Below are 26,399 nucleotides of genomic sequence, written 5' to 3'. Positions count from 1 at the left end.
AAGTTAGGGTTGAAATGAAATCCTACAGGTTGGTAGATCCTCCAGGAACAAGGTTGGTTGCCACTGATCTAAATGAATAGCTCTGCCTCCACCGATGTTAAATGGAAATGCGCAACATGTCCACCGCGAGGGCTTGGGAGCGCGCTTGGGGTAAAACTTTGCACAGCACCAGCAACTGGGATAAAAGCTTTGCAGCCAGACATCGTGGGTTACAACCCAATCCCAAATAAAAACACCAAGCAAACATTAGCCTGATCGCTATTTTTACTTTTCTGAAAATACTTCACTCGCGAAAGCACACATCACAGGCAGTTGTGCCACAGTCAAGTAAAAGATGCAATTTAGCCCCTACGTCTTTTTGCATGTAACATGTAACGTTATGTATCGTCGCTCCCGACGCGTATTTAATATCCCCTGTCCTGTGCATGCCAGGAATCGGGTTCGCATTTCTAATGAGACGGAATTGACAAAAGCGTGAGAGCATTTTGAAAGAAAACGAGAAGAAAACAAGCTAGCCTTTTTCTCTGCTCTGGAAGCTCATTATTCCTCCAGCCCCTCGGTCCGAAAGGGAGGATTTTTTCATTCTTTTTTTTTCTCACTCTCCCCCCAGAGTTGAGCTGGCAATCTCCTCCCTCTTCTACAAACCCGGAGTGTGAGAGACCTTCTATTTTCTCTCTCTCTCACTCACTCACTCACTCACTCACTCAGAGCTCACAACGCCTCCCCTCCTGTCCTATCCGTTTTCTCACTGGTTCTTTCAGTTCTCCGCTCCCCCTGTTCCCTCCTCTCCTACGCCGGTCTCCCGGGTTCGCGTTCTCTGCCACTACCTAACCCGAGCGTTTTCCCTCGCTGTGAATAATTGAAAAAAAAAAAAAACTTCGGCGGAAAGATACAAACAAAAAGAAATTAAAGCATTCGCGTTGAGAACGAAAGGTAAGTATGCGTCTGTAGCTGTGAACGTTATTCACCCTGGTATATGTGCGTGAGTTTGCCGGCTGGAAAGTTCTGACAGGTCTTTTGAAGTCTACCGTGTGTGCGTGCGCGTGGACCCGTGGCGTTACTTTGTTTGCGTGTAACTTTGTTTTGTTTGCGCTGTGCTGTGTCGTGTACTTGGTGTGTTGAGGTGATCGAGCACTGGCCGGATAATTGCGGTTGATAAATGTTGCAATAATTTACCAAAGGGCACCGAAGCATTTATAGTAGTTTAAAATCCGGATCTTTGGTTGTGGTTGCGGTTGGTGGCGCGTGGTGGCATCCTGTGCTATTATAGAGTCAAGTGTGTATTTTATTGCAGATGCAGGAGACCTCATTAAAGCGTAGGAAGTTTACATTAAACCGTGTGTTCTTAGATATGCTGTAAGGCACAGAATGTCAAAGGAATTATGGGCATATAATTCTGTGCTGCTGATTCAATTCTTTTCTTCTTTTTTATTTTTTATACAAGGATTAGATGGCTTTTTAGGCACACGCGTGGACTTTATACGAATGATTCAATGCAAAACCATGAATGAAAAAAAACATCTGTTGTTGAAGACGTCAGCTCTGAATTAGACATTTACCTGTGAGATGATGAGATGCATTAGGTTCAAGGAAATCTCAGGCTTGGATTTCTCTCGTGGTCCTGAAAATGCTGTTTTTTTTTGAACATGGGAGCTATGGGTCTTCTGTTGGCAATTTTAAGCAGTTTATGCAGTTTCCATTTTACACATGGCTTTGTCTGTAATTTTGGAAAACAAAAGAACATTAAAATAAACTGTATCTGAACAGAGCAGTGGACTGAATTAGGGGGTGTGAGCCTGCACACTGTGTTTGCTACCCTGTGGAATTCATTCATTACCACCAAACATGATGTTTATGATGTTCCACTGTGGGTCTTCATCATTCTTCATCACGTATATATTTGGGGCTGATATATGAGCCATATCTGACCTGAGCTTGACTTTCATTTGATAATTTATGGAATTAAAAAAAAAATGTTCAAGAATGATACCTGCAGATTTTGTTCCATTCCCTGGTTTCACGGTCTCAGAGAACCACCTCAGGAGACTTTCACCATCCTAAGAACTGGCAGAAAACAGTTTTTAATTTTTTGATATGATGTAACATTTTTGCTGAATAAAATGGTGTTTTGAATGCAAAAATATGATTTATTTTATTTTTATTGAATGCTCCTTTCAGTATAAACTTTCAGGTTTCAGTATAACAGAATATATGTTTCTTGAGATTATGATCAGAGCCTCGTGCCCTACAAAAGTCAAAAATGAATTTCTGGGTCCTCGGAGGTTACAGCGTACTGCGCTGAAAGCTGACGCAAGATTCCATTGGAATTCTTTTTTTTTAGGTAATGCAAATATTTGTTTTGTTGGATGTGAAAATCTTGCGCGTTTCCGTCTGCTTTAGCAGTACCCCAGCGGGGGTGGGGGGGCGGGGGGGTGCTTTGGAGCAGATGTTCTGGCTGTCTGGTGTTGGATTTCTCCCGTGTGGCTGTCTGGCGTGTGAGGTCACCTGCGCAGTCACGTTCAGCTGCAGAGTTACACGCGTTCCCCTTCCTCACCTGGTATCCCCGGGCGCCCCGGGTCACCCCACGCTGGACGGGCTCCGTCCCGCTCCGTCTCCTTTTAGGAGACCAGCTCCGGAGAGAGAGAGAGAGAGAGAGAGAGAGAGAGAGAGAGAGAGAGAGTTCACCCGGTGCGTCTCCTTCCTCCTCCAGACTCTCGTTCACCCGGTGCGTCTCCTTCCTCCTCCAGACTCGTGGTCCTGTGCGGAGCCGGTGGGGGCGTGGCCTGAGTGTCGGACGGTGCGTGCAGCGCGGCAGGAGCGGTGCGGGGGCACGGAGCGGCGCGGCGAGCGACGGCCATGGCGCAGAGCGACGGCGGGAACCCGAGGCCTCGCGGGCCGTTCCAGCGGCTGAGGCGGGACGTCCAGCTGCGCACGCAGAGGGTCCGCAAGGCCGCGGAGAGCGTCACCAGGGACGACGTCAAGGGCTTCCTGCGACGGAACGGCTTCGTCCTCTTCACCATCGCCGCCGTCATCATCGGTGAGCGCCGCTCGCTAGGGTCCCCCGCGCTGTCTGCCCACCGGCCAATGGCTGAGCAGACCTGACCGGGCACCTGTTTTAAGCCTGTGGAAATGAGGGCTATTGCCCCTCCCCCTGATATGTACATACACACACACACATAAACACGTACACATGCACACTCTCTCATACATACACACACACACACACATATACACACACACACACAGACACTCTCATACTCTCTCTCTCTCTCACACACACACACACACACACACTCTCTCTCTCTCTCTCACACACACACACACTCCTCTGCTGAGCCCCTGCCCCTTAGAGGTACTGGACGGCAGTGCCATTCATGAAGGGTCTGTTCAGGCCATTGTGCCAGGCCATGATTTAGGGATTTACAATGTTTAAGTGCAGCTTGAATGGGATTCTTTAGGGTGCCTAGCATCTCTGAGCAAGGAAACTACCACAGTGTGTGTGTGTGTGTGTGTGTGTGTGTGTGTGTGTGTGTGTGTGTTCACGATCGCGTGCATGCATGTGAGATTTTACTATTCAACTTTATCCGTATCATGCATATTTATATATAATTACATACAAATTAATCTGTGAATAGGGTTGTTTTTTCTTCCAGAACATGAGGCCTTTTGCATGTTAATTTGAGGTAAATTTGGGTTTGTGTTGATAACGAGATGCTCGTAAAAATGCTGAAATGTAGCAGCTTCACAGGAATAAACTGACTGAAAGCACATTCGTAGCATCTATGAATAGATCGGTGACAGTATACACAAGAGAAAGGTCAGAAATAACCTGAGACTAGCACCGTTTGCACGCTAACACACCTTGTAGATTAGTTTCACATCTACTCCGTACTCACCTTGTTTTCCGAAATCCGCAGTTTGAAAGGTGTCCCGAAGGAGCGGAGATAACAGTGTGTTAATTACTTACAAGACCTTCGATTTCTGCCTGTGAAATTAGAGAGGAAGATTCTCCCAGTCTCTTCAGCTTTGAAATCTAAAGCAAACAAGGCAAAAAGGCACTCATTCATTATGACTATGCGATTTGGTTTTCCTTGGATGTCATTGGGAAAATCTGGCCTCTCCAAATCTCTTCAGATTCCATCTGAAACATTCAGGTAGAGGGTTAACGGGTGCAGGAGTGGTTCAGTGATGTCAGCATGTCGGCACCAGATGTGCCAAATTCCACCATCGCACACACACACACACGCACACACACACACACACACACACACACACACACACACACACACACACTCACACACACGCATGCACACGCACGCACGCACACACGCACGCATGCACACACACGCACGCACACACGCACGCACGCACACACACACGCACACACGCACACACACACACACACGCACGCACACACACCCACACACACACACACACTCACACACTCACACACACTCACACACACACTCACACTCACACACACTCACACTCACACTCACACACACACACCCACACAAACACACACACTCACACACACTCACACACTCACACACACACTCACACACACACACACATTCCTGACCGCCAGCACCTACCCTACACTGTCAGTCCTTGGGCCATTACACCCAGTGGAGGAATTCCATGAGTCTTCTTCATAAAAAGAGACTGAGTTTGGGCATGCCTAATCATTGGCCCCCCCACCTCAGAACTAATGATCCTTCCCATACTGGGACACCGTCACTCTGTCCTGCAATAGGAGACTCAGGGCCTGCATAACCAAGTCCAGCCCAACTGCAGTCCACATCCAAACGACTGTATGCATCCACAGACTTCTCTCCAGTTCCCGAACCCCACTTATCTCAACACGTACATACACCAGCAATAAAGACAGTTCAGTATTTGTTACTGTTCAGCCTGGGCAAATGACAGCCACCTTCTCTGACTTCCTGTAAATGGTAGTCATTTTCAGTGAACCTTTCCTTGAAGGATCTAAGTATTCGTCCAACAGTGACGTCTAGTCCTCTATGAATGGGCGATAGATCGGAGAAGGTTGAGTGGGTGAGCTCTGGGATTACCCTGATGTACATGTGAGCTGTAACTTACGTTGCACTCTTGGGTTACATGTTCATGCAAGCTCAAATTCAGTATGTACAGTACTATGCTTTGAAACTGGCTCAGCCTGTGACTGTAAGTTTGGGTCTGGGGGTACTGTAATATTCGCATTGGATTTGAGTAGTTTGAATATGTCATAGTTTTGGAGCGCTACAATTCACCCAGATGATTATGATTAAAACAGAACTTCCTCAGAGCTTCTCGTAAAACTTGAATCCTCTCGTTTCTCCTCCACAACTGAAGCCAAAAAGATTTCTTCCCATCTGAAGGTGGCTGAACAAAATCACAAGACACACAACTAAAAAGCAATTTAGGCATATAATAACAAATTTCACCTTACGATTAACATACATTTGGAGGGCACAGTATTTAGTTCATTTTGAACTTGGAGTCAAAAAAAAAATGTTTTTCACCAATCACATTTCTGTTTAATTTGTGATTTATGATTTGTGATTAAGGAATGATTCTGAGATTCATCATCAGACCTAAGCATTTTCTAAGAGATAGTAGCCATTCATTGGAATTACAAAAACTGTGTAGATGTGCAATATTCTATATGCCTTTTCCAAATTTAAGGGGAAAATGATAAACAATGGTTACAGAATTGTACGCTTCCTCTGGTTGTGGTCTAGTCAGGGTTTGTGCTGTGATGTTGAACCTGTGCGTGTGAGAGATGTTCCTTAAAGCCAGTTTTTAGCGTCGTCTTTAGCCGCTGCTTGTTTTTCCTCCAGGAATTCTGTTGGGTTTCGCCCTGCGGCCTTACAAGATGTCGTACCGTGAGGTGAAGTACTTCTCCTTCCCTGGGGAGCTGCTCATGCGTATGCTGCAGATGCTGGTGCTCCCCCTGCTGGTCTCCAGTCTCATTACAGGTATGAACCCCAACACGGCACACACACATCCTCAGGTGCACACGTTCAGTCTGTTCTGGAGAGTCCCAGTTTGTCTCGCAGCACACAGTGTTGTTCATGCTGACAACACCATTTAGACAAAAAGTCTGTTGTTTTCACTTCTGGAATGTTCCATCGGTCTTCTGGAACCTTCTGGATTTGTTGCTGCAGGATTCCAGATTCCGTTAGCGTAATAAAGGGGTGCTGTTATACAGTGCTGCAGAAATGCTCAGAAAGCTTGTGTAGAGTTTGCAAAAGCAACGGTGAAGCATTAACCTTTCTCTTTTGACCCCCTTCCCCACCCCTTTGGCTCAGTATATGTGCAGAATTGGAGTCGTGCATTGTAGATTTCTTTTACAAAAAATTTCCATCCATTACTTTTCAAAATGGGTCCTCAAGTACTTTCAACACTATTTCAGCTACATAATAATGAACACAATCCTATGGTCTATGCTGGATTTTCTTTTCTCGACAACGTAGCAATTATTTTGTTGTGGTAATCCACTTTCTGCTTGTTCTACCACTGTACCATTGTTTGTGTTTTTTGGGAATATTTCTCCACGTACATCAACATGCAACAAAGCATTTCTGTTTTTGCAGCTTTTACTGTTTGTTATTTTTTGCTTTTTATGTAACAGGAGATGCCCTTTGGCGTGTTATATGATTCTGGCCCAGAACATCAATGATGTTTCTGAATTGTGAAAAACAACAGCAAAAAAAAAAAAAAAAAAAACGTGGCAATTATATAAGTCCACAACTGTCTTGCCTGAATCCCCCCCCCCCTATTGTTTGTTTTTGGAAGGAAGACGTTGTTTTTGAGACCTTTGTGTCTGAAGCGTTCGTGAAGGCAGCTCTTTGTAAGGGGCTGCTTTGTGTGGGAGGTCACGTTATTACCATCCCCAGAAGAATCAGTCCTTTCATTAAGGCAAGTGCAATGCACCATGTTTCTATCTCCAAGGATTACATATCTGCTAATCCAATCTTTCGGATAGCCGAAGTCCCTTTGGTGGGCTCTAAAAATTAAATGGAATGCTGATAGCTTTTGTACAATATGACCCTGATCATTAATTTCCTCTAACTTTGTCTCCATTGAGAGTGAGAGATACGGTAGCACTACTGAGCTACGTGTTCATCTGCCCGCTCCCCTCACGGATTTTAACGGGACCCTTGTTTATTTTGCTATCATTAGCAAAGCCTCTGAGCTGGGGGGGGGGGGGGGTCTTTGAAGTGAGGCTAAGGGCCCCCACGCCGGAGGACATCCAGGCTTTCTCACAGAGATCAGAAAGACAACTTGAGGTGTTGCTGTTACTGGACATGCGGTTTGTAATAATAATAATACCGTTACACACGCACAGCCTGTTACTGTGTCTAATCACTGTGGCACTATAATAATAATACTGTTACACACGTACAGCGTGTTACTGTGTCTGATCACTGGGGCACTATAATAATAATACTGTTACACACGTACAGCCTGTTACTGTGCCTAATCACTGGGGCACTATAATAATAATACTGTTACACACGTACAGCCTGTTACTGTGTCTAATCACTGGGGCACTATAGTAATAATACCGTTACACACGTACAGCCTGTTACTGGACATGCGGTTTGTAATAATAATAATACCGTTACACACGTACAGCGTGTTACTGTGTCTGTTCACTGTGGCTCTGAGGTTTGCTGGTCACCTTGGCACAGGAAAATGTTCCCTCCATTATTCCTGAGCCTTCCTTTAATATGGAGATGTCATTAGCTGGTGTGCATCGCACATGGAGCCAAGGAAGATTTCTATTCATGGGGGAAAGCGTGATTAACAGTCGTTCAGAAGCTAGTTTATTTCACTCACTTTTTCCTGGGGTTCAATGAGAATTTTTAGTTTTTTTACCTCATAGTGTCTCATCGACTGGATTCCTCAGTTTTTTACGCTGCTCACACCACAAAGTCTTTTTAGTTAAAGCATGTGATGTACAGAGGAAAGGTTGATTGGTTTGATTGACTGTTCGGTTGCTTCAGATTGATTGTGAGCATCAGTAAATAAGGCTGTGCTCTGTTTTCTGTTTGGTGTTCATTTAATTCAGTAACTCCAGAGATGATCCGAAAGCCCGATTCTTGTATATTATTGTTTTTCACGAGCATTCTGTCCTTGAGGCTTGTGGTATGTAAATTTGCTTTCTCCTTGGCAACAACGGATGTTTTGGCACAGGAGATCTGTACATATTGGTTTTAGGGAGAAAAGTAAACAGCAAAGTATTGCTCCTTGGCACTTGCTGACAGCTCGTTGATGTTTCTATGTGGTCAAGGCTACTTTCAATGGACAGAGTTACGCGAAGCATTCGCGGGGAGGAATTATGGGGAATGGAGTACAGAGCTTAAAGTTGGGGAGCTTGTTTACTGAGCCCTGAATTTTACAGTCATAGGTGATCCAGAAACATTAAAACAGGGCCCCCCAGACATTGTCAGCAAAAAGGCCATTTAACTTTTATCAACTTTTTTGAGTCAGAAGATGAAACGGTTCTCTGAAAACCCCAGCATGACTTACCGTCTTTTTCTCATCTCACTGGCTAATGTTAGGTGCATATAGCTAATGAACGTAGCTAGCTACACACACTAACTACAGTTGTTTGTGTATGCCAAGACCATGGTTATCCGTCAGGAATGTCTTACGGTTGTGAGTATGGTTGGGCTTGCCTACACTAAAATGGAAAATAGCTTTATATAGCCATGTCTGTATTATGTCTATATTAATATTTAAAGCCATTTAAAATCAAGGTAGTTCCACCTGTTTCCACACAAAGCCTTTGTAAGTGCTATAACTCTCCAGCAGCTCAGCTGAGGTCATGTGACCCAACCCCGGAGGTCGATTTAGACTGTTTACTCTGCACTGGCACCAGGCCGATGAGAGAAGAGTGAGATTTGGCCCCCGGGGCCAAAGTCTAGGGGCTCAAACACCACACAGAGAGGGCATGGGGATGAAAGGGGCAGGTCGCTGTGGGCTGGGGCAGATGGGAGCTGGGGCAGGTAATTTGGAGGGGCAGCAGAGGTGACCGGAGCGGGGGCGAGAAACGGCCACTTGCCCCCGTGTGGTCAGCGGTGCCCCCTTGGATCTTCAAGAGAGTTTGGTGGGTGGGTGTGGGGGTGTGTGTGTGGGGGGGGGGGGGGGGGGTCAGAGGTTACGGTGGCTGTGCTCAGATACAGCTGGAGAAGACAAAGAGCCCATTCAGCGTATTCATGAAAGGAGGTCGCCTAATGAATGCGCTGGAACTCTGTCTTTGCAACAGTGTGTCACAGCGACTGTTTTTTTCTAAATTGAATGTATAATTTATTTCTCGTTTGTTTTTCCTTTTGACCTTATGTAATGATGTGTGGGGGTTTTTTTTTGGTCCATACACTGTAATTATGTGTGCATTACACTAGCTGATTGAAAAGCCGCAATAATATCATTCATATTATCATATCTAATTCAGTTCAGAAAAGTTGTTTATTTTACCCCAAGAGAAAGTTGTGGTCCGTAACAAACATGCAAGCTGAAATTATTTGGCAGCCCTGAAGAAATGACACTAAATAAAAAGAGGTTTCGTTTTTCACTGCTGCTGTTCTTGTAACTGAATGTTCTCATTAGTGGTGTGGGAGGAGAAGGTTTTTTTCATTTCCATGACGATTCCCGTTCTTTTTTATTAATTATTTTTTTATTATTATTAGCAGATGAGCAGTTTGTTTAACTGATGTCCTTGAGTTTTATTTTCAGAAGCTGGAGTATCCACAAGAGTTTTCTGAGGCAGTAGTGTGATAATATAAGACACATTACAGTACATGAGGCGAGTATAAAAGTTGACAAAAAAAATAATTATTACACTTATGTGGTTACTGTAGCATTTTAACTGGACTCTTTGTTATAAGTATGGTGGCCCTTGTTGCTCCTGAGATATATTTCTATTTTTTCTGTCAAAATATAATGAATTCCCAATGAGAATATCGGCCTAATGTAAATTAGGAAGCAAACAATCTGAAGAATAGTAGTAAGATAGTGAGAACAAATGTAGGTGCACTTAAAGAAATATCACATGAGCAAATAATCCTTATAAATATCTAATAGCTGTGACCTTGAAAGAATCAATTGCGTTAAAGGGAATTACGTTGAGAAGGAAAACTTGTACAAGCACCATATTGCCTACCCATAATGCTCTAGTGTGTAAATCGGTGATGTCATCCTTCGTAGCTCCAGTGGAATCACAATGGAACTCTGGCTCGCGCTGATACAATGAACTCTGGATTCACCCCCCCCCCCCCGCCCCCCGCTTGGTCTGAGATGTTACTCCCGGTACCTTAAGAAAAAAAAGATTAAGTGAACATACTCATTTCATGTGCACTTGTTTAATAGAAGATGACAGGAACTTAGATGGAACTAGGATAAGTTAGGAATACTGAAAAAGGATTTAGCATGGAACTGACAAGAACGAAATTGTTTTGGAACTGAAGTTGACTAATTGAGCCGGAGTTGAATTGGAACTGACCCCAGATCTAATCACTGGCTATGGACCTCAGATTTAAAACCAATGTAATACAATACCTTTAATAGAGACAGGGGGAGACTATAGACTTTCATAGGAGCCATGCAGGTAGCTGTAGCTGTTGTTATGTGAAATGTTTAGCTTTTATTTTTCAGTGTCCCTTTGTTTCCATTTTCTGGTGTGCAGACAGTGACTCCTTTGTACTACAGCCTTGTTTATTAAAATGCAGGGGTGAGAGACATAGAGAGAGAGAGAGAGAGATGGGGAGAGATGGGGAGAGACAGCGGGACAGAGAGAGAGAGAGATGGTGAGAGAGAGAGAGAGCGATGGGGAGAGAGACAGGGACAGAGCGAGAGATGAGGAGAGAGAGAGAGATGGGGAGAGGGAGAGAGAGAGAGAGATAATACACAGGGAAGAATCCCTCCACATTGCTGGTCTGGGATGGTCAGCTGTTACTAATCAGCACAGTGTGGCTCCTGATGCTTCCTGTCTTGCCTCTCTCTCCTGCTCTGCTTAGCACACATAAAGGGCCTAAATTGCCCTCCATCTCTTTCCATGGCATTTCATTACCATATACAATAAACCAGTAAAGTGTGACGTGGCGTTCCCTAGCAACTTCATCCCCGTGTCCAAAGTGTGTGAAGAGACAGATGAGACGTACAGATTAAACCTGTTAAAAATGGTGTTATCCTTTATAGTGTTTCCAAAACTTTTTATCTGAAGTCTTTAAAAAAAAAAACTTAATGAATTGAGTCTCATATTGGTTTCCAGTGATTCAGTGATTTGGGAGTAGAATTCTGGCAGTTTTTTAAAAACATTTATTTAAATTCTTTTTATAACAAGATACATGTCAAATTCATGTTTCAATATTTTAAAAATTATTTCAGTCCAACTATTATTATCTCATACACCAAATTTCCAAATAATCAAAATATTTTAAGAGCTTTTCCATTGGGAAGCACAGTGTTATCGAAATATGTTGCCATGACAGTAATGAATACACTGAAGCGGCCATTGAGCAATATCCAACTGGACATGTTTTTATAGCGCCTGAGCAGGGGGAAGTGAGTTAAGTGAGTTTAAGGCTGAACCTCCCTTCACTGAGTGACCCAGACCTGCGTAACGTTGCGTCACCAGCGCTATGTGCTTAGCCCAGGAGATGGTCCACAGGTCGGCAGCTGATTCCTGCTGTTCCTGTACCAGGTGTTCTTGTTCTGCAAGCCTAGCCCTTTGCCCTCGGTCGATGTCGGGTTTTTGGAGCCGGTCTGTGTCTTGTCGTGCCCCCGGCCCGTTGGCGGTCTGACCCCGTCGTTCCTGGAATTACCCGAAGAGCGCCGCTCTCGCATATCTGTCTTTAGTTCACCATTCCGCGTCTGAAACCGCCAGCGAAATATTGCGGGTCTCCTGAAGCGTGCGGGGTGCGGGGTGCGGGGAAAGGGGGGAAAGGGGGGCTGGCCAAACCGCCAAACTGCCCTCCGTCTTTACTGAAGTCAAATGTGAACACCCTAGGGGGCGCTATTTACAGTCTAACTTTACACATTTTTGTATCAGGCTTATCGGGGAAGTTGGGCCTTGAGGGAGAGAATAGCTCGGCTTGTTGTGACTGAGGGAGTTTTCTCCTAGTTCCTGTTTTTCTTGAAAGCATCTTTGTGACAGTGTCTCTAAAAAGTACTATGGTAAAAAAAAATGTATATCTTTCCCCAGAGTTGGAAATAAAGTAAGTTGTTTAAATATGTATAAAAATAAATACCTTAAAGTGTGAAAGACCAGGTTTGCAGGACAGATGATGCATGGCTGACAGTGATGTATGGCTAACGATGTATGCTGCCTTTCAGCTGAATTATTGTGGAGGTGTTTGAGGTTTTCAAAGGGCTACCTTTATGCTAAGGGTGCAGGCTGGCGGACTGAAGTGTCCTTGGGCTGGTCTGGGGGGCGGCTTTTATGAATTGAATTTTTTAGATGCAAGGACACTCCTCCCACTTCCCAACCCCCCCGACCCCCCGTCCCCCGTCCCCTCTCCTCCTACGGGCTCAATCGTATTCTCTGTCCTGCTTTCATCTGATAAACTCCGGTGTAAAAACGCGACCCTTGGGCCTGGACGTTCTCCAGCCGTACGGGTTACAGCCTCCTCTCCGGGCACAGGGTGCGGCGAAGCGGTTTTTTAATGCTGAAAATCTGTAGAGTGCAGTAAAAAAAGAAGAAGAAGAAGAAGAAGAAGAAGGAGAGAAGTGAGGATGGGGGTGGGCACTTTGTTTCATCTCCTGTGTTTGTCTGTGGGGTTTTTTTCCTGGAGGGTTTTCCCTTTTCTGAGGGAAAGTCATTTCTTTAGTCCTCCGGACCGAATTGCGCAGGCTCCGTTGGCTGTTGCCAGGGTGATCTGGGGAAAACAATGCAGCCGTACGAGTCAACAAGTTTCCCAGGGTTGTCAGGGAGGGTGAAGGAGAGGGAGAGACGGGAGAGAGAGAGGAGTGGTTTTGGGGTACGAGGACTTGGGGACCGTGAGATCCATAACGGGGACTGGGACGCGGATGGCGGGTGGAGATCGGGGTGCGGGGAGAGGAGGAGAGGAGGAGCAGGGAGCGGAGGAGAGGAAGATGAGAAGAAAGAGAGGCGTGTATGGATCACGCTGTACAGGCTGAAAGGAACACATACATCTCACGCCGCACAAAGGAAGCTGCTGCCTGTGCCATGCTGAATGAGCACAATGGCACATAATGGCGGGTGACACTTTGAAACCGCACACTTAACTTTATTGCTTCTCAATCCAGCTCATTGTTCGGGTTCGAGGTCTGTCCTCCCCACAGCCGTTCTTTCTCTCTCTTTCTTCCTGATGCTGCTTTTAACCCTCTTTCTTCTGTCACTTTTCTTTTCTGTCGCTTCAACCTGAGGGGTGGGGGATGGGGGATGGGCGGGTTCGGGCCCTGGGTGGTGACCACCCTCAAACCGATGTTAAAACGTTAAAATGATAAATGGGAAGCCATGCGCACACGGATGCAGCAGGATTTGCACATGCAGACGTGCAGGCTCGCGCTAGCTGCATTAGCACGTGGTCGGTATGTTCTTGCAACGTCACGTCCACGTCCACAGGCATCCTGCAGACCTCGAGGGTGTCCTCCTGATGTACCCAGGTCTCACGAAAATCTTCCGGAGGTCTAGATGTTCCCGGACGTCCTTTTGTTCAGCAGTGGCGTTTGATTCCTGAGTGTAATAGAGAGATTTTAGGGATTTTGGGGCAGCAGACAGTCGGGTGGGGTGGTCCACAGGGGTGGAGGTAGGCAGGGGGTCCTCCAGCATGTCTGTCCTTCTCTGTACCTTTGCCTGTGGATTGGGCTTCCAGAAACACCAACCTCCTTCCGCAGACTTGGGGCGATGGGAAGTTCACACACTGGGGGGGGGTTTCGAAATCTCGCCCGATGGTTGCTGCTCTGCTGGCTTGTTGAAGAATATAGCGCTTGTGTTTGAAGGACCACTGGCAGCTTTCCAAAGATGCAATGTTTGACCCTTTCAACTGTAAAAGTTTAGTAGTGCTATCACTTCAAAAAAGGAAATAAAAAACTAAATTATACAGACATTTCCAGAGGAGAGTATGTTCTTATGATCTTATTGGCAGGAATGCTTCCTACATTAATTAGTAAGTTCTCAACCTTAATTAGCATTTGCACATGAAAGGCTTCACTTTTTGAAGCAGGCTTGGTGGATTTGGCTCGTAATTGGCTCTAAAAATCGTGTAATCCTTTCGTTTTTTAGAAATGCACTCCCAGTCAGAAGAGTGATGATGGTCTGTTTTGCAGTTACACTTATTAAATTCAGAAACTGGTTTTTAAAGACCACAATTCCTGTTTTGTGCAAGTAATTTATTTAAATGCAAAAAGATTAAGATGTAAATATGAATATTTTATTATCACAAGGATCGTTAAATGACATCAATGATAACTGTCAAATTTGGCTTTTATTTTGTTACAGTATGATAGGATTGCAGGACATGTAGTTGCTCAGAAGCTCGGGGAAGCCTTATCTTTGGGTTCGTGCGGTCTCAGTGTAGCCCCTGTGGTGTAGCTCTGATTTTAGGCGGGATCGGCCTCTTGTCTTGACCGCTTTTTGGCGCTCTCTCTCTCTCTTTCTCTCTCTCTCTCTCTCTCTCTCTCTCCCCCTCTCTCCGCAGGCATGGCGGCTCTGGACAGCCGGGCGTCGGGGAAGATGGGCATGCGGGCGGTGGTGTACTACATGACCACCACGGTCATCGCCGTCTTCATCGGCATCATCATGGTGCTGATCATCCACCCGGGCAAGGGCTCCAAGGACGAGTTCAAACAGCAGCAGAAGATCGAGCAAGTCAGCCCGGCCGACGCCTTCCTGGACCTCATCAGGTACCCCGTCAGGGCGTGGCTGGCGAGGGGCGCGGCCTCAGTCGGTCGAGGTCTTTCCCACGACTGCCAAGTCGGTCCCTATGCGCCTTCAAACGAGTCCATTCACTGATCATCACAGGGCTTTACCACAGCACTGGGGCTCAGCAGCTCCCGTCCTCCCGGGTGAAGGATCTGCATTGGACAGGGTTCTGTAGGGTTCCACAGGGTTCTGTGGGGTTTCACAGGGTTCTGTGGGGTTCCACAGGGTTCTCTGGGGTTCCACAGGGTTCTGTGGGTCCAACTGTGCACCAGAAGCTCACTGGCTGCTAGTTTATCATCAGTGAGATGCACGCCTCTCCCATTATTACCACATAAAATATATTGCATGCAGAGTACAGCACTTGTATGAATATTCTGTATTAAATGTAAATATTATGTTTTAATATTTTGCCGAATGGAAATTTCTGTTAAATATTAAACAATATTTCATTGCCATGAATCATGATTATGCTTCTTTTTTTCCAGAAACATGTTCCCTCCCAACCTGGTGCAAGCCTGCACACAGCAGGTAAAGATGCATGCCATTATCGTCTTCTTTTTCATCTAATGTTCACCTGAGTCTTTTTCTTGCTACCTCTTCTTTCCCTGTTGAGAAGGGATGGGAGTGGGGTGGGGGGGGGGGGGGGGTACTCCCCAAACCAAGGAAAACACCAATTCTGTCACAAGCAGCACTTCAATTACATAACAAATCACCAGTAAAAGGAGATGCTTTTCACACAGATCCCTCTTATCGTATCGCAATGACTATTTCATCATGATTTCTTTTTCGTCAGTATTCTTTCATATCAACAAAAAAATGACAGCTTTATTCTCTCTCCGCTGAAAACAACCCAGCCTGGCCTCCAGACCTGAAGCTGAACCCTGTTTTTTATTGAAAAGCTTTTTTTCTGTAAAAGAAACACGCGCTTGTTGAGTGTGCTACCTAATACAAGGCGCCTATAAGATAAAGGGTATCGCTACCCTTTGTGGGAAGGCCACTTTTTGTACACGGGGAAGGGCAAACAATGATAACAATGGGACTTTAAATCTGTTAACAAAGCGTAAAAGCAGCGCGAGAAGGAGAAGGAGAGGGGAGCTGAGCAAAGCGCTGCCCTCTAGATGCTGGCGTCCAGGACAGACCGTTCTCAAACACAAAACAGAGGAACTGTTGTCTCGCGGATATCGAATTGGGGTGGATTAATCGAGAAGGAACTTTCATTTCCACCCGGGTGCCTTCCTTGAAGAGAAGAAAAGTCCACGTGGTGCCCATTCCAGAGTGATGGCTTTTTGGGCAGCTGTTGTGTCTCACCCCTGAGTCTTACTCATGGTGCCCAGTCATCCGTAAATTCAGTCAATGAAAGTAAATACTTAATTTCGTTTTACCAGACATGCAACCTAACAGCAGCACCAAACATGCCCAGCCCGTGATTCACCTCGTTTAACCCTTTGAAGAGTCCATTTTTTAAAAAGTCGGTGTTCTAGAACTCCACTGCTTTCAGTCACCAGCACTGATTGTGACATCAGCATTAGAATGTTCCGCTAAGAACATTCCACTCACACATTTGTGATCTCACACCTTAAAGGGTTAAATGATTTTTTTTTTAAAAGCAGTTTGAAAGCTCACCTCTCATCCTGTACTGCTCGGTGATTCCACTTCCCTTCCCCCGTCCGTCTCCCAGTTCAAGACGCAGTACGGCAAGCGGGTGGTGCTGGTGACGGTGACGGTGAACGACACGATCTTCAACCTGACCAACAGCACGCAGGAGATCTCCCGGGAGGAGGTGATCCCCATCCCCGGCGCGGTCAACGGGGTCAACGCGCTGGGCCTGGTGGTCTTCTCCATGTGCTTCGGCCTCATCATCGGCAGCATGAAGGAGGAGGGCCAGCCGCTCCGGGACTTCTTCGACTGCCTCAACGAGGCCATCATGAGGCTGGTGGCCATCATCATGTGGTCAGTAGCCTGTGGACGGGAGAAATTACGTTTCACGTTTGCTTTTTTAAAATTGCTACTCATTTTAAAAAAAAACGTCAATAGTATTAATATAAATTACCAGTCTAACAAATGCTTCTTCTTATGTCTACTCTAATCTCATTTAATCTAATCAAACACTCTTCTTCGAAGAAAAAATATCTTAAGTGCTTTTGACGGTAAAAGTAAAGCAACAAATTGTTTCCTTTCACTAAAGTGATTCTCATCGTTTGGTAGGCCACAGTTGAAGAACTTGTTCAAGTGATTTAAGATGAGATAATCTGTTAATAGAACAGCACTCACTGTGTGACTGAATAAATAAAGGAGCAGAGAGGAAGGAGCTCACTGAAATTAATAAATAAGGTCCTTGAATCAGCATATCTGAGGATAATTGCTGACTGGGAGCAGTGAAGTGATCGGATCCCCCTGGTCTGGCCATGTGATTGGATGGTGAAACACATCCCCACTGGTTTGTCCGTGTGATTGGATGGCGAAACACATCCCCCTGGTCTGTCTGTGTGATTGGATGGTTAAATGCATCCCCACTGGTTTGTCCGTGTGATTGGATGGTTAAATGCATCCCCCTGGTCTGTCCGTGTCACTCCAGGTATGCTCCCATTGGTATCTTGTTCCTGATCGCGGGGAAGATCGTGGAGATGGATGACATCACGTCGATGGGCGGGCAGCTGGCCATGTACACCATCACGGTCATCATCGGCCTGTTCATCCACGCCACCTTCGTGCTGCCCACGCTCTACTTCGTCATCACGAGGAAGAACCCCTTCATCTTCATCGCCGGACTGCTACAGGCGCTCATCACTGCCTTGGGCACGTCGTCCAGGTAGGGGACCTCAAATGAGCCTTCCTCCTTTGGAGTGCAGATGATGCGTCCATGTTTATAAAATAATTATTGAGTGGTACAGCCAGAAGGACACCTAATATCATGCCAGCCCAATTGTTATTTGCATTGCCTTAATAATGAATGCTTTTATGGTGGCTATTTGTTAGGAATAATGACAATAATAATGACTATGATGATGAAGATGATGATGATGGTGAGAATTATTTATTTGTTTTAGAGGTACTCTTATCCAGAGTAAGAAATATCATGAGCTATGAAAGCGAGGGCATACGTGCAGAATGGGTGCGTTGCCAGTGGCTCTCTTGGGAATCGAACCTTTGGTACTGCGAGACCAGTTCCCCAGCCTTGTCTTGGGGCTGAAAGATGGAACGTGATTGGTTGGTTCTGATTGATGCCGGAGGTCCGTTCTGCCTCTGGGGAACCAATAAGCCCCGGCTGGAGGGCACTGTTGGGTGATGCTGACATTTTAAGAGCTCGGGTGAAGGATCTGTGATTGATTGACGGCAGTGAAAAGTGGTAGAACTTGGCGGCCTCGGCGGCCCATCGCCAGGGGCTGTGAATTCGACGCGGGCTGGAATTAGCGGCCAGGGGAGGGAGGCGACCGCGGACGAGACGGACGGGCGTGTTCGGGGGGCGAAGCTGAACCCGGGCCAAGCGGTCACGTTCTGAATGGGCCGGAGCGGTTTTGGCGGGACAGGCGGGGAGGCCAGCCAGCGGGGCCCCACAGGAGCCCAGACGACATTCGGCAAACGGCCCGGACCGGCTGCGGCATTGGGGGGGGGGGCGTAAAGAAGAGAGGCCTTTGTTTCCTGTTAATGGACCTGCCGGACCAGGTCGCAGTCACGATGTTCCCAGAAAAAAAAACAAAAAAAGGAAAGAAAAAAAAACTTGAGTGTGGCACCGACGTTCTTGGCGGACGGGGACAGTGTAACTCATGTTTTTGGAGAGGCCTCAAAAGGGACTTGGGGACTGAGGGTCAAACGATGGTGTGCTGTCCAGACGGAGATCAGACGCCATTATGCAGCCACCTGTGAGGGCTGGAAGGAGAGAAAGACAGTTGGGTGTCATCAAATAGAAGCCGAAGAAGCTATTGGCAGAACCAAATGAACTGGAGTGAGGCAAGAACCAAGTGAGAACAAAACAAAAGGTCAATGTCTGGGCAGAACAGTTAAGCAAGGAGAACGCAAAGATCCACAACCACAGCCATGACTAGGATTGAAGGATTTGGGGAATATTCAGGGGTGGAAGCTTTCCATGGGAATTAACAGGAATGTATGGGAATAAAAGGGAATATATGGGAATAAAAGGGACATTGTGGGGGATGTTTGCACAGGCTGCATTTACCATGTCCATATGCATATAGATATTACATTATCATAAGCGGACTTAATTGCAAAAACCTGGTCATGACAAATGCCACAATGTCATAAGCTCTTTCTTCCTCTCTTTCAGCTCAGCCACTCTGCCAATCACCTTTAAGTGTCTGGAGGAGAACAACAAGGTGGACAAGCGGGTGACGCGTTTCGTGCTGCCCGTGGGCGCCACCATCAACATGGACGGCACGGCGCTGTACGAAGCCCTGGCGGCCATCTTTATCGCCCAGGTCAACAACATGGACATGAACTTCGGCCAGATCATCACCATCAGGTGCGCCTCACGGGGGAAATCGAATGAAATCCTCGCTCCTTATCCACTGGATCTCACATATATGGCTGACAGAATGTGTTGCTGTGTGTGTGCATACATGGGAGTGTGCATGCGTGTGTGTGTTTGCACATGTGCGTGTGTGTGTGGGTTTGTGTGTTTCTGTGTGATACACGTGTGCTGATAAACTGAGAGAACATTGATGTGTTTGCCCTCTGAATGTTGGGTGAGTGTGGGCAAGCTTATTCTCAGATGTTGGGTGAGCGGGTGATCGTACGCTCAGATGATGGGTTAGCTGGTTAGGGTTAGGGTTAGCAGGCGAGCATACGCTCAGACGTTGGGTTAGCGGGTTAGGGTGAGCGCATGATCATATGCTCAGACGTTGGGTGAGCAGGTTAGGGTTAGGGTTAGGGGTTTATGCTGGGAGACTGTATTGTGGTGCAGTGGATGAATAGTTGGCAGTAGATGAATAAGACAGCTCGATGAGGGGGAAATCATGCTCTAATAAAGAAGTGGTTGCACAGTAAAGACTCTGACTCAGTCCTGCAGTGGACCGAGCCAAGCCCGCTTAATGAAAAGCTAGCGTGCCCATTCACTGCACGCTGATTTATACTTCTTGCGTTGCGGAACAGCATCACAGCCACCGCCGCCAGCATCGGTGCTGCCGGGATACCACAGGCCGGCCTGGTCACCATGGTGATCGTGCTGACCTCCGTCGGACTGCCCACCGATGACATCACCCTCATCATCGCGGTGGATTGGTTCCTGTGAGTATTTGCTCTGCCTCTGCCCCTCACGGTTACAAAAAGTGCCGTAATATTGAGATATATTCTCACCATCAGTCCTGAAATGCCAGTGCCGGAAATATACAGAACCAGTTTTGATATGTGGAGTGAGTATACTTATTTCTTTAAAAAAAGAAAAAAAAAAAAGAAATAACCATATTCACTATCATGATATTATAATGTTATAAAATGAATTGGGAGATCATGTTTGATCATTCTTCATTTTTTCCTGTAGAGAAGAATATATCCTTCACTACTTGACTGAAAGAATATAACGACTTAACCCTCACACTTAACCCTTTAGTTGCCAGCATGTGCAGAGTGTAGTTTTCAGTGGGGAGATTTCAGCAGAATCAATGACACACTTTACCACACACCCCAGAGTCTTGCTCTATATTTCCTTTTTTTCCAATTGTGCATTTTTGCAATTGGTGTTAACACAGAAACATAATTAGATGGCCCAAATTTGTCCCTTCAATTAAAATCCCCTTACCCACTCATATTGCTGGGCTAATTAGAGAAATAAAAGGGAAAAAAAAGGTTATTCTCTTCAAACTAGGATGTGAGCCTGCAGTCTTGACAGGAAGCACGAGAGACAAGGTCGTTGAGTTTGCCATTCCAGAAAAGCAGGATTGTTTCAAATTTTTCATATTTCACTTTCCAAAATTTCATTTCCGTAACGGCCTTCCAATGTGCAGACGTCTGGCTCCAGAGAGTCGCGGCTGAAATACGATACGCTTCCCTACCCGCCATATCTCCCGAACATGTCTCCACATCACACGGTTGTCGCTGGCTCGCAGAAGTCGAGAGCGTTTTTTTTCGCCCGCTTTGGTTTTTTAAAATACGACCTGCTCGTTAATGCATCGCCTTATTTCACCCCTGGTTTTAAGAGTAACGCTGGAAGAATTGAAACCGCACCCCCCCTCCCCCCTTCCCCCTCCGGGACAGCTTAAAACCGCGCCCCTCCCCTTACACACGGGGCTCCTTTTCCCCCCTGCGCCTCCTCCTCTCCCCCCCGCGCCTCCTCCTTGGCCCATTCACTGCGAGCGCGTAGCGGGATCGAGTTCCTCCCCTGAGGGAGGCTCTTCAAAATGGCGCACAAAGGGGCCTTGTGTGTGAGAGCGGGAACCCCTCAGCCGGGCAGGGGCCTTGTGTGTGAGAGCGGGAACCCCTCAGCCGGGCAGGTGAATGGGGGGGGGGGGGGGGGGGGGGGTTCAGGGGGTGGGAGCCCCTCTGTAGCCCCAGGGTGGGGGGTGGGGGAAGCCACACAACCCGCTTGCGTAACTTGGGTGGAGGAGATTTGGCTCAGGGAAAATGGAAATGGAGGGAAGGACAGATCACACACTGTTATGCAATTTGCCTTTATTTTACGAGCTTTTAATCTAATCTGCATTTAATTTCTTTGTGGCCAAAACTGAACAAACATCACTCGCTACTGGAACTGGCTTGAACAGTATAGGTGATAACACTAGTGTGCCTACACTAAAAATGCACCCAGATAAGTGGACCATTTTATCTTGTTTTTAAAGTGGTAATACTTTCAGTGACACGTGAAATCTTTTGTTTCCTGTTTTCTTTCCTCCCCCTACATTTCCTTTTTTTTCTTGGCCCCGTGTTTTTGTCTGTCCCTTCCTCCACCTTTTTAACTTCATATTCTCGACCCTCACCCTCCCTTCCTCTCTCACTCAATCACTTTGTTCATCTTTTCAACTTCTCATCCTTCTATACCGCTACACTGCCCTTCCCCCTCCTCCACCCTTCCTCCCCCTCCTCCACCTTCCCTCTCCCTCCTCCACCCTCCCTCTCTCTCCTCCATGCTCCCTCTCCATCCTCCACCCTTCCTCCCCATCATTTAATATCACTTCCACCTTCCCTTCCCCTGTCCTCCACCTTCCTTCCTCCCTCCCCCTTTACTGATCTTGTCTCCACCCACCACCCACGCTCCCTCTCCCCCCCCCGCCCACTGCCCCCCCCCAATCCTCCTGGCCCTCAGGGACCGCCTGCGCACCACCACCAACGTGCTGGGGGACTCCATCGGGGCAGGGATCATAGAGTACCTGTCCCGGCATGAGCTCCAGACCAAGGACGCGGAGATGGGCAACTCGGTGGTGGAGGAGAAGGAGATGAAGAAGCCCTACCAGCTCATCACCCAGGAGAACGAGTACGAGAACGAGAAGCCTCCGGACAGCGAAACCAAGATGTAGTGCCCCCCCCCCCCCATCCCTGCCCTCCCCCATACCCCCACCCCGCACACCACGTGTCCCATCAGGTCTTGCTCCTTTATGGGGAAACTTGGGAACTTCTTTTTTTATTGTTTTTTGTTTTGTTTTGTAATTTTTCTTCTGATTTTCAAGAGCTGCTGTACAGGTGTTAGACATTTTTTTTCAGACATCTGCTGTTTTTTTGTTTTTTTCAAGTTTTTTTTATGTGTTGCTTAACATTACTTGTAATGTTCCTGAAGAGCTTAGCTGTGGAAAAGTGGTTCACACAGAAACAAAAAGAAGGAAAATCTGGTTTTGTGTTTTCCAGAAGTGACATGGAGACCCATTGTACAGTCTCTGTTTGTCACTGTTATAGACCGTGGGATTGTATAGTCAAGTTCATCTTTATCTGTAGCTTGCCAGAGTTTTGAGACCTGTATACTCATGATACTTCTGCTAAATTCGTTAGGAGCCCCAGGAGTATGGTCGTGCTAGTAAGTCTTCTCTTCGACAGGGGGATTCTAATTATGGCTTTAGTTATGTTTTTATTTTGTTTTTCACTCACCAGCTGGAAAAGGAACCATCTCTGAAATGCCATTTTTTCCGGGGGTGGATATTTAAATGGCTCCTTCGTATTCAGGGCAAATGCTGTCACTCACACTCGATGCCGAGTGTGATGCTGCAATGTGAAGGATCTGCCCCTGTTAGTGTTATAAATTTTATTTTATCGGTAAACAAACAAACATTGATGACTCGGTCCTCAATATTTACACGTAATGAAACTAAGTTAATGCTGGAATAGAAAAAGAGCCTTCGGTTTTTATTTTTAATTTTTATAAGAGAATAGCGTGGAAGGATTTGAGTGAGGATGGGATGGGAAGAAGGTCATGGGGATATGGAGAACGCATGGAACTGGACGATGGAGATTTCTAATAAGGTGATGACAGAAAGCAGAATTGCATGTTTCCCACAGGATTTTGAGAGGTTTGCGCACTAGTACACGAGATTGGGCTTGGGCTAATCAAACAAATGCGGTCCTGCCGGTAAATTAGTTTGCTGAATCATGGGCTTTGATGTTCTGTTGCAGTCATCAGACCTTTCGCGGTCTGGGGCCCTGAATGGGTTCTCAGTGCCAAGACTGACCTGACTTAAATTTGTCTGTTACGTAAGATAAAAACAGTCCTTAGTTATGTTCATCATATAAGATTGAGCTAGAGAGGGGAGAATTTGAATGGCAGGCTAAAATGTTGTTCCTTAACTTTAGGGGTGCAATGAACCAATCAGGGGTATGAGCTCTATGTCTATGAACCCCATTTGTTTACCCAGATTATACTGAAAATAGATTACAGGGCACTTCACTTTTAGGGGAGTCCCAGTCAGTCATTCCACAAGATCCATTTATCTGAGTAAGTTTCACAAGATGAAGTTTCCTTTTTGTGATTTTGAAAAGTTTTCCTTAGATTTTTGCATCTTTCTTTTTTTCCCCCACTTGACGATGTCTTTGCTGCTCTTTTCACCCGTGCTTTAACATGAGTAGTTTAATGCTACTTAGCGTGCTGAAGTCCGTGCTGACGTTGCATCAGGACTGAACTGCTTTTCTTTCTTTTTCCTTTTTCAGCATTTGTCAGTAAACTGAGCCTTCAAACAAGTGCAACATAAAATTGGAAGATCGTGATAGATTATTCTTTTATTTTTTATTATTATTATTTTGCTAACAGATAATGCAGTGTATAGGGAATTGTGTTGACAATGTTTATATAGAGAATTTGTAGATATTTGTGTAAATTAACTGTAGAGTATATGGATAATTGTTTACTTGAGAACGTCTGCTGTAAGTTTGCTGCGGGAAAAAGCGAAGAAAAAAAGAAGTTAATCTCACTCGTGAACTGGACAAGATGCCCATCCTAAGTATTGGTTGACAAAAACCAAACATTAGCACAACATTTTATGATTGTTTAAGAACTAACTCTGATGGAGACTGTGATTTCTCCCCTTTGTTGTTTTTATTGTTTTTTTGCGTGATTCTGGTGGTGTGGTCAGTATGTGAAGGAAGCACATGACATTTGGTATACGAATAAACACATACAAACACACAAAACAAATAGATAATGTATAGAGCTAGATTTGTCTGGTAAATATAGTTTTAAATAAAAAAAAAATCAAATGGAAAAAAATAAAAGCTGTTTTGTCATCCTTTCATTTGGCTTATACTGCAGTGTACTTGAGTTACTATTGACACTGTCTGCTATTGTGTTCTGTTCCAAAATGGAAACGCCAGATTTTTCACGAAACATAATGCAGGCGGAGATCTGATACACTTGTGCAAGAATATACGGGCAATGTGAGCTGAGCTGCAGTTCAGGTATTATGAAATTGACCTGCTTGACCTTTTCTAAAATAAACGATTTGGTGATGTGTGAAATCTGCACATGACAGTCATTGCAGTAGAAAGGCTTTCACAGTTTAGGCACGCATCCTGCTGCTTCCCAATTTTAAGAATTTTGGCCAGGATTTTTATAATCCTGGCCGGGAAGAGTTTCAGTGTATGTTCAGTGAATGTTTAGATTAAAGTAAATGACAAACAGTAGTGTTGAATCTCTAATTTATTCTTACTCTGAGTACTGAATAGTTTGGTTGGGCTGGACATGCTATAATGCTGAATTTATGGGTGCTTTATAAATTTTTTCTCCCTCAACAGAAAACTGAATTTCCTACAGACACCTCATTTACTAATATTTTAAATCCCTCCCTACATCACTCTCTTTACCCTTCCAGAGGTTCCCTTCATCTCTTAGCTGTTCTCTCACTTCCACTCTTTCAATTTCACTCTTTCTTTCCATTCTTCCTCTCTCGCATTCAGTGCATGAACTGAAGTGGTGACACGAGGTTTGATCTCGAGATGGCATTCTTCACTGGTGACATCATCTGAGAAAGCGGACATATGAAAAGCTTCTAACGAGCGGTTGTGCTAATCGAAGGGAGGGGCGCTTTGCAACATCGCGCAACATTACAAAACTTTGTACATTTCACTGATTTGGCTTATTTCCTACTGGATGCACTTAAGTCAGCCCAAGATTACAAGCTGGGACGTGGGTGACTATTGTAAAATCATTGTTTGAATTTTAAAAAAATCAAATAAGAAATCTAAATCTGATTAAAAATAATCAGACCAAAGAAACTATATAACTTGCAGCAGGCACTGTAATTCAATGGTGTTAAATTATCTCTTTATCTTGTAATATTTAATTTAAATAAATAGATAAATATGTTACTACACAAATTGGCACAAGGGCATAAACATAGATATGAACAGATTAAAACTCAGGCATAGATATACAAACTGCTGAGCTTCTGGAAAATCTAGTTTTCAATTAATGAAAAATGAGTAAGTTTTAATGATTTTTATTTTGGCTTGGATTTCTAACGGCTGTTTCCGAGGAAGGCTAGCGAACCGCCACGTAGGCTGTGCTGTACCGTGCTTCCTGTAGGACGAGAGCACACGTGGCCGCCATCTGGAGGCGGTGGAACGTCCTTCACCCCGTTAAACACTGGCTTCTACTGCCACCTTGTGGACAGTAATATTCTACCAATATTATTCAAAAATCCTTAGGAACCCATTGGCCCGTATGAACACTAATAAAATCTATATATACTTAATGTAAAAATCACTGGTTCGTGTACAATAAAACATTAACAGCAATCCATATGAAGTGCAATTGAAACACATAGGTCATGGGTATTTAGAATTTTTTAAAGTTTGAATGCTCATGTTATGGCTGTTAAATAATTTTTGGGTTTACCAGAATAAAAACTTCCAGAAGGGACTATGGTGTGGATGAAAATTCAGGTGCAAAAATGCATGAATGAATCCAATGATCACTTCAGTTCTCAACAAGAACAAGTGAAAGGTCCATACTATGATGTTACATGACATATTCTTCAGAGCATAACGCTGTAAGACTTGAGGACAGCTCTCATTTTGGGAGACTTTTACTGAAACATGGAGACTGGTGTGTTTTGGACACAAGCTCCATCAGAGTCTT

At 45.4% G+C, this 26,399-nt stretch overlaps 1 protein-coding gene across 2 annotated transcripts; it reads left to right on the top strand.

The window, feature by feature from the left end:
* Positions 1–518: 518 nt before the first annotated feature.
* Positions 519–24,535, top strand: slc1a3a (solute carrier family 1 member 3a). Of its 2 annotated transcripts, XM_035379741.1 has the most exons (11): positions 523–933; positions 2,748–3,037; positions 5,844–5,981; positions 14,673–14,877; positions 15,382–15,424; positions 16,575–16,846; positions 17,472–17,705; positions 19,179–19,373; positions 20,003–20,137; positions 22,149–22,316; positions 23,975–24,535. In XM_035379741.1, the coding sequence occupies exons 2-11, from the start codon at positions 2,857–2,859 to the stop codon at positions 23,985–23,987; spliced, it is 1,584 nt and encodes a 527-aa protein (XP_035235632.1). In that variant the 5' UTR covers positions 523–933; positions 2,748–2,856; the 3' UTR covers positions 23,988–24,535. The 2 variants fall into 2 exon arrangements, with proteins under 2 accessions (XP_035235631.1, XP_035235632.1); XM_035379740.1 differs by lacking the exon at positions 23,975–24,535 and having other exon boundaries at positions 519–933; positions 22,149–22,359.
* Positions 24,536–26,399: the final 1,864 nt, after the last annotated feature.

The sequence above is a fragment of the Anguilla anguilla genome, chromosome 10 (genome assembly GCF_013347855.1).
Source record: "Anguilla anguilla isolate fAngAng1 chromosome 10, fAngAng1.pri, whole genome shotgun sequence".
Taxonomy (NCBI): Eukaryota; Metazoa; Chordata; class Actinopteri; order Anguilliformes; family Anguillidae; genus Anguilla; species Anguilla anguilla.
The sequence above is the reverse complement of the archived record's forward strand: the minus strand, read 5'-3'. Positions and strand labels throughout refer to the sequence as shown.

Bases quoted from the DNA above. Each gene is read 5' to 3' on its own strand.
- slc1a3a (XM_035379740.1), top strand. From the start codon at position 2,857: ATGGCGCAGAGCGACGGCGGGAACCCGAGGCCTCGCGGGCCGTTCCAG. The intron at 14,878-15,381 runs GTACCCCGTCAG...CTTTTTTTCCAG, and splicing joins GCCTTCCTGGACCTCATCAG to AAACATGTTCCCTCCCAACC. The intron at 17,706-19,178 runs GTAGGGGACCTC...CCTCTCTTTCAG, and splicing joins GCCTTGGGCACGTCGTCCAG to CTCAGCCACTCTGCCAATCA.